We start from the raw sequence: 14,682 nt of genomic DNA, 5'->3' as shown, positions 1-14,682 counted from the left end.
CTAGCAGTCCTGGGATACCCCATACACCTGCACGAACACACCCTCGTACCCACCTGCCGGCAGTAGATGTAAATTTAAAGTGTCTTAAAGACAAGACGACCCCGAACACTAATGATTTCACATCAAATTCTTTGTGAGAGGAACGTTACCAGAACCGGAGTGTAGAATTACAGACTAATGGCTTTTTTAAGGCTGTTTAGCTTGGTGGCTGAGAGTAATGAGATTTGAGGACGGCGGATTATTCGATCATTTAATACCAGCTGTTAAGACGTCAGTAACACAGGATTTGAGCGCCACCGTGTGGCTGTTTCTGGGCATTACATTTCACAGTTCAGTTCAATAAATAAACCCATTTAAAGGTATTTACAGCTTAAAATGTGCTAAAAGTTAAATGATCTAAGATTTTATATCAGTGATATGGATGACCAGAAAATGCCTACTATACCGGCCATTAAATATCGTTTTTCAATTATTTTTTCTATATTTATATCTAAAAACCCAATAAATATACATAAAATGATTGGAAAACCTGAAATGGTTAATTTAGTTATGCTTTAAGCTGGGACGGGGCTGGTTACCTGTGCCACGGCCACCTGGGTCTGCTGCTGTTGCTGCAGGAGCTGGTGTTGCAGGAGCTGCAGGCGATGCTGGGAAGCCAGCGGGGTCAGGGCAGAGACGGAGCTGGTCGGGGTCCGGACGCTCGACGACACCGAGGAATAAACCGAGCTGTTCTCGATATCCTAGAGAATAAACGATAACGGTGCAGAATAATAGATTTATACCAACCCCCCCCAACCAAAAAAATATAATTCCACTCATAAAATACGCTGCATTGGCGGCATTAAAGATTATTATGTCACCATTACATCATTGTTGTCATGACATTTATTGTGCTGCAGGAATTTTTCCGGGTCTATAAGACAGTCTGAATAAAAAAGGGCAGTAATGGCTGGAATTCAATTACAGCTCTCCCTTTGTTTCTGAGTCATGCGCCAGTTATAATAATATCTGTATTCTGAAACATGTTTTTCAATTGGAAAAAAGCATGTTTTTAATTCAAATAAAAACTCGTATTTTAAATGTTTGGTTTTTTCCCCAGCAGTGACGGGATTCACCACTAGGTGGCTCCACACATCAAGGAATAGTTTCCCGCGCCGGCACAAAATTGCGGCGTAGAGGAAACCACGAGAGTCTCCGAAATCACACCTTCCAAAATTACCTCGAAAACCCCCGGCAGCTATACGTGGGGTAATACGCAGAACGACAATTATAGAGGCTTATGAATCGGAAATTCCTAGTCCGGTACATTCCTGCTGGTGATATTGACCCTTCTCAAAGTCCCTTACACTACCGTTCAAAAGTTTGGAGTCAACTAGAAATGTTGGGGGGGTAGATTTTGTCCATTAAAATAACATGAAATGGATGAGAAATCCAGCGCAGACGAGGTTAATGTTGTAACTGACTATTGTAACTGGAAATGGCTGATTTTTAATGGAATCTCTTTATCACTCCCATCACTCCTGTGTTCCAACGGCCCTTTATCACTCCCATCACTCCTGTGTTCCAATGGCCCTTTATCACTCCCATCACTCCTGTGTTCCAATGGCCCTTTATCACTCCCATCACTCCTGTGTTCCAGTGGCACGTTGTGTTCTCTGATTCAAGTTTATGTTTAAAAGGATAATTGGTTAGAAAAACCCTTTTGCAATTCTGTTACAGCCAGAAATTTCCTTGTTTTCCATGACCCCAAACTTTTGAACAGTAGTGTGCATACATTTGGGCCAAATGGATTTAATTTTATGCCATATTCTATGGTTAATTCCCCACGCTACGTGAAGGTTGAGTATGTTTTAGGCCGTTTGAACTATACATTTGCTATCATGTATAGATCAAAAATTCTTCTAAAGCATAATGGTGTGAGGTTAAGTAAAACACCACAAACATAAATCGCCCCACTTTCATCCAACCAGAAGGGTTCTCTATACCTCCTCTGGAGCCCCAAGTTATCTTCAGCGGACCCTCAAACACTCCAGGTGCTGAGACTTACCGGAATGTTCTGGTCCCTTAGCACTTGTACACACTTGATTATTTCCAAGTCACACCCGGCAGGATCTTGATCGCAGCCCCCCTTGTCGTGGAGGACGACGACCCTCTTGAGACTGCCGTTGGTCTCCTCGGGGTCTTTATTCTCTTCTCCTGTCAACTGCCGCTCTAACGAGGGAAGCCAAAGGAAAAAAACGGAGGGGGATTTAGTAGAGAAACTCCACGCCTTGAATACCAATTAGCGACCTGGCTTTGTTAGCATACGATTTGCATAAACTGGGAATTCATTTGGAGAGCATATCAAACATCTCCGAAAATATGAGGGGAACGTGCCAAGATATCGATACATTTTCACACCGCCACGGAACCCACGCTGAAAAGCTATGACGTGAGCAATTACCCGAGGACAAAGCGTGTACAGTCCATCTGCATATGAATTTATGGATTACACGCTTGGCTGAGTTAATGACACCGGAACAAAAATGACTTTTCCGCATTTGCCGGTTGCCATTTTATTGCCTTCATTGCCCAGATTATATATTTTCTTCTTTTTTTTGTTTTACTGCGAAATGCGTTGGTAACGCCAGCTGAACCGACGCACCTCTGGTTCTCCTCACCTTCCAAATGCTGTTCTTCCAGAGATTTGTCGCTGGCTCCATCCGCCTGCCCGTCTGCATTTTGCTGCGCATGCTGCAGGCTCATTTTGTGGCACACTTCGAAGGCCTGACCGATGGTCCGCACGATCTGCATCGCTTGGCTCTGGGGCGGAAGCAGGGGGAGGAATACGAAAAATGCAATGCGTGTTACTTAACCTCGTGGTACATAAAGGGTTACTGGTCAACTGTGGCCAGACCCCGCCCCCCCCAAAAAAAGGTACACAAATAGTAGGCTGTTTGTAACATAATGCGGGCTTTGAAGGCAAACGGTTAAATGGCGGCCATATTGGGATGAATTTATCAGAGAACAAAAAGAATGTAATCAGCTACTTTGTAGCCACTAAAATCATTAAGTTTTAGAGTCTGTGCAATTTTATGCTTGAGAAATCTTTAACCCCTTAATGACAAAGCCCGTACATGTACGGGCTCAAAATGCATTGTTTTCAATGGGTTTAGGGACCACCCACTGTCCTTAAGGGGTTAAAAGACGTCTTAAAAGGAATCCAAAAGCTTGCCGGGCTGTAAATGGTGAATGCTTGTGAACGGAGCGGCTCATCTGAAAATCAATTGTACGGCGGCCGCTTATCCCGATGGAACCCGCCATTACTGGGCACTGACCCGTTTACAACAGCCCCATCTACAGAAGCCATTGTCGTATTTATAGGGGGGGGCCACACCACCTCTATAGCGATATACATTGTACTCGCGCAAACGTACAGCTCAAGGGAGAAGAGTTCCTTTGTGTCATCAGCATTAGCATGTGTGTCGGTATGCTAATGAACAGCATGGAGAATATTAGCATACCAAGTTGCACCGTGATGTCACTAAGGGGATCGCGTACGGCATTTTAGAACTGTTTGCCTTCTCATCTATAGGTTAACCCTTAGATCATTAAAGAACCCTTAGATTGTTAAATAATTAATAAAAATAACTACAAAAGCCACCATTTCATTGGTGGATTGGCCCCGGGGGGGGGTTTAGGAGTTTAGTTTAGGTTTAGCCAGTTAAACATGGCTCCTAAATTCCCAAGGATTCATCGCTTACCTTCTTCTTGGACTTAAAGACGTTGCACTTGAAGGTGTTGCTGGCGCCGTCTCGAGCGATGTAACTGAATATCTTTAGGTCTTGAGAGTCGTGGGAGACGTAAAATATCCTAACGGGACAGCAACACGGATATCGATTTCGGAATAAATGGCAAATCAAAGGCGAATGGCGAGCGCGCCGTGAATATTCAACGCGACTCGGAGCGGGGAAGCGGGAATTAAACATTCATTATCGCTCTTGGCCAAGGCGAGGAGTCGAGAAACGAGAAAGCAGAAAAACGGAACATTATATTATTCGGGGGTTTGTTCAAAATGACGCTGGCACCGAACACCAACGTAGCCTGCCAACGACGATGCAAATGGCGGCCACACGCCAACATCTCCTTCCACATAATCACATTTCTGGATATGTTGTCACGTTTTCTGCAGAACTGGTGATTTAGAAGGCAAGACGCATTCATTTTTTATAATATAATTTGAAGGGGGGTTTTTTTGGAAACGTCGCATCCAGATTTTCTTCTATATCTCTATTTTTGAGGAGTTTTTTTTTTTGATTTATTAATCACCCCGGGAACCGCCCTAGCGAAAAAATAAATACTAAAAACACGCGCCTGAGATGAAATCCGTTCCTGATCTTATATCTTCATCTATACTCTGGGAGTACGGCCAAGACTAAGATGGAGCGTCCGCGATAAGACGGAGCGTCACCTTGAACCACGGAGAAGAAGACTGCGCTGCCTCTAGAGACGGGGAACTTGGGAATAATGAAAGGGGCAGTAAAGCGGGTACGCGTTAGACATGAGTTGCAACACGGTCGGCTGGTTGGTTGAGTTTTTCATGGTATAAACCCCACCGGTGGTCTTCTCATTGGTGACAGAAATGGTAGCCCGCCTACCTGTACACTGGGTCGTTCATCACCAACATCTTGCTTTCATCCCAGGTCCAGGTTTTTCTCTGGTGGCAGAATAGACAAAGCGGTAGCAAGTTAGTGGTCACAGCTGAGGGCGAGTGCACTGCGAGTACGACGCTTATATACAGGGATGGCTCGAGGGTCAGAGGAGCCCAGAAATGACGAGTCGATGATGCACAACATTTGTGATGAACCGTTGATACATTTAATAAAGTAACATTCCGAAACGGCTTTGATCTTATCGATACTCGGAGACGGGCAACCGAAGTCAGTCGGAGCCGGGTCTCCCGTACTTCAAAGGATCTCAATCAGTTCCATCGCAGATCTCATTCCCAGCCCCCGCGCCGAATCGTTAAAAATGTGCCCAATATTACAAATTTAAATTCCGCCAGTCCTGAGCGACACCACTTCAAGACGCGCTTAATCTCAAAGAGAGACGGCGCCAATGCCCTTCCCAGCCTGATCACAAAAAAGACAGATATTTATATTAAAAATAAATAAAAAAAGATTTAAATAGCGCATCTTCCAGCAGCGACGGAATCTTTATCTAATTCATTAGGAAACGGGTGTCGTACGTCGCTTCAAATTAAATGCTTTCCTTGCCTTTAATCTATTTCCCCATCACCTTCAAAGCTCCGAATGTATCTGTATCCAGCTTTGATCTTAAGGACATAGGACTTATTATTTTTTGCCCCCTCCCCCCACCTGTAGGAAATACTGAGTAATATCACATCTGGAACACCGGGTTCTTTTGCTCGGGGAATAGTACGATACACCTAATAAATCTTCCTCTAATTAAAAGAGAAATAAATAGTAAAATGCTGCCCCCCCCCATAATTCTATCTAATCCTCGACTGCATTTTTTTCCAATGACCCCTGTATACTTAAGAATATTATTTAAAAAAATATTATTAATATTTTAATCAATAGAATATATAATATGTTTTAATAGAATATAATTCGTATTATATTTTAAAAAAATAAATACAAAAATAATAAAAATAACATAAAACTAAAAAAAAATAATAAAATATATATATATATATAAATAAAATTAACCATTGCAGGTGTCCCTATATATATATATATATATTTTTTTTTTTTTCACATAAATCTGTATGGAAGAAGTCATTATTTTACCCGGAGCTCCCTTGTAACCGCACATTAATCACCCGACATACATTATTCATTGTCGTTAATGATCTGCCGGCAGGAGTCAGATGTTAGGGACTCATCCGTCCACGACTGTTGCTGCTTTTCAGTTGAATTAAGCTCTCTGGGATGCATTTAACCCTTAAATGCCTGAGAAGCATACGTGTTGATGTGGCATGATCCATCCCATCCCAGTAACATGTATAAAATGCCTTTTGTATTAGTTACTCCATTGCCATAAACCAATCTGCGCTTTCACTGCAGGCATCGCTTGGATACCCAGAATCCCTTGCTTCAGGTAAACATGGCGTTAGGCACGAATGTTATCAGGGCTGTCAATCTTCAGTATTTGGCTACATTTAACCCATTGTTTTCTGATACAATCCAATTACAGGTTTTTAACAAAAATCCTACATTTGTAGAAAGCCTAATTCTCTAATTCTAGAGCAGTGAAATGTTTTGTTGCCATAGCAGCAGAATATATTTCTGAAATATACAGATAATGTTCATTTCTTTTACACACACGTAATCTGTATATTTAATGGCACGATGAGGCATTTAGCTGGGAATTTATTAATAATTTAAATATTACCCCCCCCCCCAAATTGCCATAGCAGGGTCTAACTTACCTTTTGTTTTTTTCTCATCACGACTTTCACGCCATCCACCGTGACGCTGATGCTGACTTTCTTCTTTTTAATATTCTTTGCTTTAAACTCATACTGCGGGAGGATAAAAAGAGAGAAAAAAATGAAAATTAACAAGTTTCAAGAAATATACGTTCTTCCATAAATCAGGAGGCTCGGGGAACAAAAAAACAATGCATTCCCGACTTAATGAAAAGCGGCAGGCCAATCTTGGGTGCGCCGCATGGAACTAATCCCCGGACTTTAATAATTTGGGAACCATCGGCGATCACCCGGTTCCTGAAAAGGCCAGGAAAGAACAGCAATTAAACCTCTCGGGAGGCGACGCTCTCAATCAATGTTACACGACGCAGCGAGACAATCTCCCCAACCTGCTGGAGGCTAATGCCTCTCCATGCTGTATATATATATTACACACACACTCATACATACACACAAACTCATACACACACTCATACATACACCCACACACACTCATACACTCATACATACACACACACACTCATACACTCACTCATACATACACTCATACATACACACACCCATACATACACTCATACATACACACACCCACTCATACATACACACAGACTCATACATACACACCCCCACACACACACTCATACATACACACACACACTCATACACTCATACATACACACACACTCATACATACACACACCCATACATACACTCATACATACACACACCCACTCATACATACACACCCCCACACACACACTCATACATACACCCCCCCACACACACACTCATGCATACACACACTCATACATACACACACTCATACACACACACACACTCATACATACACACACCCACTCATACACACACACTCATACATACACACCCACTCATACATACACACGCACACTCATACATACGCATACCCACTCACACACACTCATACATACACACACCCACTCATATACACACATACTCATACATACACACACACCCATACATACACTCATACATACACACACACACTCATTCATACACACAGACTCATACATACACACCCCCACACACACTCATACATACACCCACTCACACACACTCATACATACACACACTCATACACACACACACTCATACACACACACTCATACACACACACTCATACACACACTCATACATAACCCCCCACACACACACACACTCATACACACACACTCATACATACACACACTCATACACACACACACACACACACTCATACACACACACGCTATATTAATATTTATTCTTCTTGTAAGATGTTGAAACGGCCCAGGACGTAAGTTTTGTAACTTAAAAAAAATAAATAAAAGCAAAACAGAAGCAGTTGCGGCATTTGAAAAAAAATAAAAATGATTGAACTCGTTTTTTTTGATTGGCTTGCATTAAAATTGCTTCTAACCCCACTGGAAGTAACAATTGGGTAATTAAATGTTATTACAGTTATTTCTTCCTCTTCTTAATTGGACCGCGATCCCAATTGCCCATAAAAAAAGCGAGTGAGTGGGGCAGCTAGGGAAATCAGGACTGCCCCTTGGAAACCGGGAGATTTGGGAGGTATGTCTGTGTGTCTTTCCTTTTCACAACTTTTTTGGGGGGATAGAAAAGCAAGATTCAGCTCTTCTAACCATTTATTTCCTTATTGACATCACTGTGTTATAAAGTATTTAATAATAAACTAGGAATGTTGGTTGATTTAATCCTCCGGCCAGGTTTCAATAAATAGGCCGAAACGTCGCATTTGTTATTGGAAGTCACAGAACGTCCCCTCATGCATCATTCAGAGGAGAACGCGAAGATAAAAGCCCAACGATTATGCCGAAGTTTGACGTTCCCTTTGTGTCGGCGTCTCGAGAAAATAATGAACTGTGGAACGAATCCTTCAAGAGCCGGGGTCCCCGGGTGGGACGCTTTACTGGGACGTTTCTCCGCTTAATATTCATCCCTGTGAACTCGAAATCAAACTAATTTCATTTTACAAACACGCAGGGAGGGGAACAGTTGGTGGTCGTCTGCCAAGGGTTAGAAACCAGCGAGAACGCGAATCTTTGCCTCGTTTCTTTAACTATTTCTAGTATTTCAGGCGAACCACGGAGTTCTTCAACAGAGCGTCTTATGGAAAGAAAATTCAGTATAACCCTCAGCGCTGTATACATTAATATAACCCCCCAGTGCTATATACAGTAATATAACCCCCCAGGCCCGGTATACAGTAATATAACCCCCAGCGCTGTATACAGTAATATAACCCCAAGCGCTGTATACAGTAATATAACCCCCCAGCGCTGTATACAGTAATATAACCCCCAGCGCTGTATACAGTAATATAACCCCCAGCGCTGTATACAGTAATATAACCTCCCAGCGCTGTATACAGTAATATAACCCCCAGCACTGTATACAGTAATATAACCCCCCAGCGCTGTATACAGTAATATAACCCCCCAGCGCTGTATACAGTAATATAACCCCCAGCGCTGTATACAGTAATATAACCCCCCAGCGCTGTATACAGTAATATAACCCCCAGCGCTGTATACAGTAATATAACCCCCAGCGCTGTATACAGTAATATAACCCCCAGCGCTGTATACAGTAATATAACCCCAGCGCTGTATACAGTAATATAACCCCCCAGCGCTGTATACAGTAATATAACCCCCAGCGCTGTATACAGTAATGTTGGTCAGTGACAAAAACCTGGTTTTATTTTGTTTTGTTCCAATAAAGCACCTTTGTCATGCTGACCTGGAAGCCGACATTGTTGATGCTTTACGGCAATGCTAACGAAGTCCGTTCCTCCATAGACTTCCATTAGTCAGAAAGTCTGACTGGGTGATTTAAGACCGTGTCATTCTATTACTTCCCACAGGCAGTATGATAAGGAGTCGGGGTTTAGTAGGTTGGCCCTCAGATAACAAACGGCTAATATGCAGCTTCCTGAAAACATAATATGGGGCAAAAACTTGAACTTTCTAAAAAATAAATAAATAAATAAATAAAAAGCGCAATATATCTGAAAACTTTATAATTTGATAGTAGTAATAAAAAAAACTTAGAGCAGCATAACACCTGTTGCTTTCTTAATAGATTTCAGATTTCCCAAAATGGCTATTTCTTGTGGCAGAATTTCCTGAAGATATATCAATTTTAACAACAAAAAAGATAGCATGACACTTTGTACTCTTGCCATTCTGAGACGTCTTCTTCGGAACATCTTAACATTGCTGTTGCTTTAGATTTCAAGTCCCTAACTTTCCCTGCAGCGTCCTCAAAAAACACGGAGCCAAGCATCGCGTAACTTCTACTTCTGGAACATCTAGCGGACTCCTAGTTAGCAACACCGTGTCATGGAGATCCACAACTTCTCGCGTAGGAGACGTTAACTGAATCGACTGACTTTCATGCTTCCTTGAGCGTGCAAAAATAAAGCGCCACTAAACGCTGAAGGCAGATCTCCAGCGTGAAGAGGTAGTTCACCTATTTATTGTGTGGAGCGGGTGGAGAACGTGGCCCGTGGCAAACTTCTGACCTAATTTTATGCACCATTAAATCTAGAATTCAGAAGGAGTCAACGGAGAAACAAGGAAGGCCGGGTGGGGGTAGTTAGTACCTAGAATGAAAACGGTAAAACCTGAGACTTCTGAACTTCTTTCAAATAAGTAAAGTATTGGAAAGCTCAGACAATTGGAATTTCCTTGGCACGGTCCTCTACCGACATGACAACCACCTTTGAAGTGGAATATAGTCTTGATTGCATGGAAACCTCAGAGGAACCGGTCACCAGCTTGGGTCTTCTTAGACTCCTTTCAGTTTTTGTGGCTAAAAGCAGCCTGCGGGGTATTTTCAGAGGGTTCTTTTGGCGATTCCAGTTTTAGTATGACGAGCATGGCAACCGTTGCTGAATGCGATCAATGGAATGGAGGGAACCCTGGTATCAACTTCCTTATCCACCAGATATGGTCATTAAAAAGAGAACGCAACCCAATTAAACCCATCTTGCCTTTCAAGTCCAACGTTCACTGTGTGTTATTACGGGAAGATCTCTCCAGTTGACTGTAAATATTTAAGTAAACAAGAAAATGTGCTTTTAGCCAAAAACACTTGACGTGACTCTGGGATGCGATCTGCGTGACAAGATCTAAAGCTTTTCTGACAATACTTACAATACTCTGAAGTCGGACCCCATCATCATTGTATTGGAAAAGACAGTAAAGTAGTTCTTTGTATAATCTTAAAATATATAACATATTAAAATGCAAAGATCATTTCAATTGGTTTGGTGTTACCAAGAAGATCCCTTGAAGAAGGTTAGCCTTCAACCATGGGTGAGAAGTTTGGATGATCTTCTCCATATTGGCATCAAGAAGGGTAATTCATATTCCCAGCAGGACACTGAGGTATTTCAACAATAATTTGAGATATTTGTTTGTCATGCTGGAGTACCTTTTGATCCAGGGCGGCTTTCTGGTTGGGAAGAACAGATACATGGAAGGTATGGTTGACCAAGTCAACAACCAGCTTTAAGATGGTTTCCCCAATGAGAAGAGCCTCAACACATGGACTATGGTCTAGTCAACCATGGAATTAAGAGTTTAGATGATGGTTAAAGAAGATTTATGAGCATTTACGGGGAAAAAAAGGCCCTGTTCTTAAACAATATATGGCCAAAAATGTAAGGCCCTTGTTAAACAACCAAATACACCCACATCATTCAGACGCCGCAGGCAGCGGCCTTGTATACTCAGATGATGACACCGTTTGAGTATGGGATGATTAATGAATTGCATCATGTTCTTTAAAAGGCCTTCATCTCAATAAAACGACATGTCATGGCAACGAGCGGAATCGTGATTTATTCCGCTTGTAGGAAAAGTGCTTGCGTGGAATTTCTCTCTCTTCCATCAAACATCTGACTCCGGATCGACGGCTACTAATAAGCCCGCCCATGACATTCGATGAAATATCGTTTTAATTTCCCGGCGTGTTCAAATTAAAAAAAAACAAAAAAAAACAAACAAACTCAAGCTTGGCAATAAAAATTAATTAAAAAAAACTGTTGCTATGAAAGACTGGAATGTTATGAACATTGCAAAATAAAAAGTCCTTTGCATCAAGGACAACTATTATGGGTTTCTATTTTTCCACCAAACGCATTTTATTAATTTCAATAATGGAGCAAGAGGCTCAAGAATTAACTTACTGGGGGGGGGGGGGACCTTGCCGGAGACGACATTAAAATCCAATTACCTCGTCGTTGTCAAAGGAACCAGATATTAGACTGGAATATCGGAAGGAACTGAAGGTGTTTAGTGCGGTACATGGAATATATTAAATGTTAGCATCTCAGAATTAACCCGAAGGAAGGAAAACACGCAGGCTCCCAGGATCAAGACACCCTACCAAACAGAAGCTCAGGTACCCAAAGTGAGACATCTTCGTTGGAGATATGGCCAGAGGCCGGCCAGGAACAGGACCATTCCCCTTCCTCACCCGTCCAGCTACCTCAAGATGTATTGAAACAGGCCACCATATTGTGTACGATACGTCAAAAGCTCCCTGGGCTGGTCAAGGGAGACCAAGGGATCTCCTTAACCGGCCCATGATCCCTACTGCGTTAAAAGCAGAACAGTGGGATAGCGTCTGAAAATCTTGACTGTCCTGCTTAAAATAGGATACTTGGTAGGTATGAGACGCAAAGACAGATGGTTAATATGTGGTTCTACTGCTTTGGCCGATCGTCCAGTGAAGGACCCAACGGCTCTGTTGGTGGAAACCAGACCAACGTTGAAGACGTTTGCAGTACATGCACAGAATAGAATAGGATAGAATATGTTCAATTTTTCCGGTAAAGTACATGAAAGAAGGCTCGAGCGCGACCTCGTAAGAAATACAAAATTTACGTTTTGTTCTTGGGATTTGCACAATAATTCCTCCCCATTAAGTAACCTCTCTCTCCCGTTATGCTGCTGATTCGGGCAGTTTTTGTAAAGGTAGAGGGGGAAGAATTAAGAAAACTTTAGGACAGGAAACTGATTAGAAAAATGAAGTTTTGCAAAACAATTTGCCAAAAATAACCCTCTTTTTTACATAAATTAAATGAGATAAAAAAATTAAAAAAAAACACACACTATGTATTTTTCATAAATGAATTCAGTTAGATAAATCTATACTATCTATACAATCTACACTAATACTAAAAACACCACTTTTCTTTATTACATTTAATTAAGTGGAAAAACATAATAAATAATAAATAAATTTTAAAAAACACACACAGAACAGAAAGTCCGGGGTTTTCTACTGCAAAGCATTCACCGGCTGCCTCCTACTCATAAAAGTTCATCACTTCCTATACAACATTTTGTTGTCGCCAAGCTTATTGAAACGGTGACATCATCTGGCCTTTGGAATCTTCAATGAAAGAAATATTTCCCAGGGAAACGGCAAACAATTTAGCAAAAAAAAAGAAAAAAAAAACCCCAGCTGGAGACATTCTAACGAGACCCATTCCCACCGTGAAAACCCTTTACCGGAAGACTCACAATACAATCGCAAAAAAAAACTAAATTGTAAAGATGACCGCCAACAATACAGAAGCACATTTTCCCTTTTTACAGAATTTTTCAGGGGGCAACAAATCAATGCCATTCTTTTATTGCCGCCGATCCGACGTGTTGGTTTTTAAGGTGGTCCGGTAAAGGGACAGAGACATTTATAACAACACCCCCCCCCCCCGTAACGCCCGATGAACCAAGAACCCCAGAGACAAAGACCCTTTTTTGAAGTCCTTTATCACCACTTAGCGAGGAAAACCTTTGACCGGCTTTTATCGACCGCCAAGCGGCTCTAGCCAAGCATTCGTCAACTTGGATATCTAAGAGTTAGGGGGTTTATTCATTGGAATTCTAGAATGTTTGGACGTCCGTGGAGTGGGTCATGGTGGAGAGGCTTCAGGTCCAGCTAGATAACTGGAGGTCCCATCGCACGGCTTGTAATCTCTAAATAAAACTAGATACGGGTAAAAATAATGGGAATTATGATTGTTATTTTAGATGATTTGGGGTTTTGCTCTTTGGTTTGACAAAACTTTGTGGAATTTAACGAGCCCATCTTCTTCTGGATCTGAAGAAGTCATGGAGGCCACGTTGGTTAATCATGGAGACCTAGCACATCCCCGTAGCTATTTATCCATCGTAAAGCCAAAATAGTTTGATATCGGAGAGAAAAAAACATGCCTGGAAACCATGAAACAAGACAACTAAACTTAATTATAGCAACAAGATCGAACATATTATCTAATTATCCCAACCCTCGTAAATCAGATGCTGGATTAACATTAAAAAGAAGTGCTTTACCCTGAAATATAATCAGGACTTTTTTATTTATTTTATTAATCAGCCCAAACGCACCCGGCCACTATACCTTATACATTATACATTATACCTTATACATACTTATACGGGAGATGGGAACGAAGTCAAGGTCAAAGGGTCAGGCAAGTCAGGTATATAACCTGATTTATTTATTTATTTACAAAGTATTATTTCCGACTATCATACATTAAATAAAACGTATATATACTTGAAACCTGGCGTCCCGACTCCTTTGATTTCCGGGCAGTCGTGGAGAAAATGGAAAAAGGGATAAAACGCAAGAAGGATTTTTCTACGTGGGGGTTGCCCCGACCGGCTCAGGCTAAGCGGGGTAATCTGGGTTCCTTTGGAAACCAGTAAACATTTGCTTTGTGTGTTTAATGCGCTGTACGGCGGCAGCTACGATAAACTCTAGAATTATCCACGCTGAGCAGCAGAATAGTCATTTATTTTACAGTAACGCTAGGCTGTAACACACACCGATTACCAAATTATTTGTCTAATACATGAAGCGATCTATATTATTATTATTATCTACCGGCTCTGCTGCGTTCAACACATTTATAACCAGACGCAGCATCAGAACCATCGATACTCCCGGTACTGATAAACGCCCAAACCGTTTCCCTTAAATCCTTTTAAAAAAAACATAATATTCTGCTTAATTTGTAATTTATTAGGGGATGCTTAATTGTCACATGACAGAAAAGCAAACACTGATTGGCTGATACTATAGAAACTAACAAAAAGCTTCTTAAACATTTCTTGCGACCTAATTATACTTTATATGGACCTGCTAAGGCTTTATTTATTTTGTCTAAGTGGGAAGGGACCTTT

General features: G+C 41.5%; 1 protein-coding gene across 1 annotated transcript in view; it reads right to left on the bottom strand.

Annotated features, from left to right (window-relative positions):
• LOC128502722 (carboxyl-terminal PDZ ligand of neuronal nitric oxide synthase protein-like) overlaps positions 1-14,682 on the bottom strand; it is a 44,289-nt gene that overhangs the window by 2,548 nt on the left and 27,059 nt on the right. The window contains exons 3-8 of the mRNA XM_053472616.1: positions 6,434-6,526; positions 4,638-4,696; positions 3,744-3,852; positions 2,661-2,802; positions 2,048-2,211; positions 579-740 (exon numbers count right to left, since the gene is read on the bottom strand). Of these exons, the coding sequence (XP_053328591.1) occupies positions 579-740; positions 2,048-2,211; positions 2,661-2,802; positions 3,744-3,852; positions 4,638-4,696; positions 6,434-6,526 (729 nt within the window). The remainder of the gene's footprint in view (positions 1-578; positions 741-2,047; positions 2,212-2,660; positions 2,803-3,743; positions 3,853-4,637; positions 4,697-6,433; positions 6,527-14,682) is intronic.

This window comes from Spea bombifrons, chromosome 8, assembly GCF_027358695.1.
Source record: "Spea bombifrons isolate aSpeBom1 chromosome 8, aSpeBom1.2.pri, whole genome shotgun sequence".
Classification (NCBI taxonomy): domain Eukaryota; kingdom Metazoa; phylum Chordata; class Amphibia; order Anura; family Pelobatidae; genus Spea; species Spea bombifrons.
The sequence above is the reverse complement of the archived record's forward strand: the minus strand, read 5'-3'. Positions and strand labels throughout refer to the sequence as shown.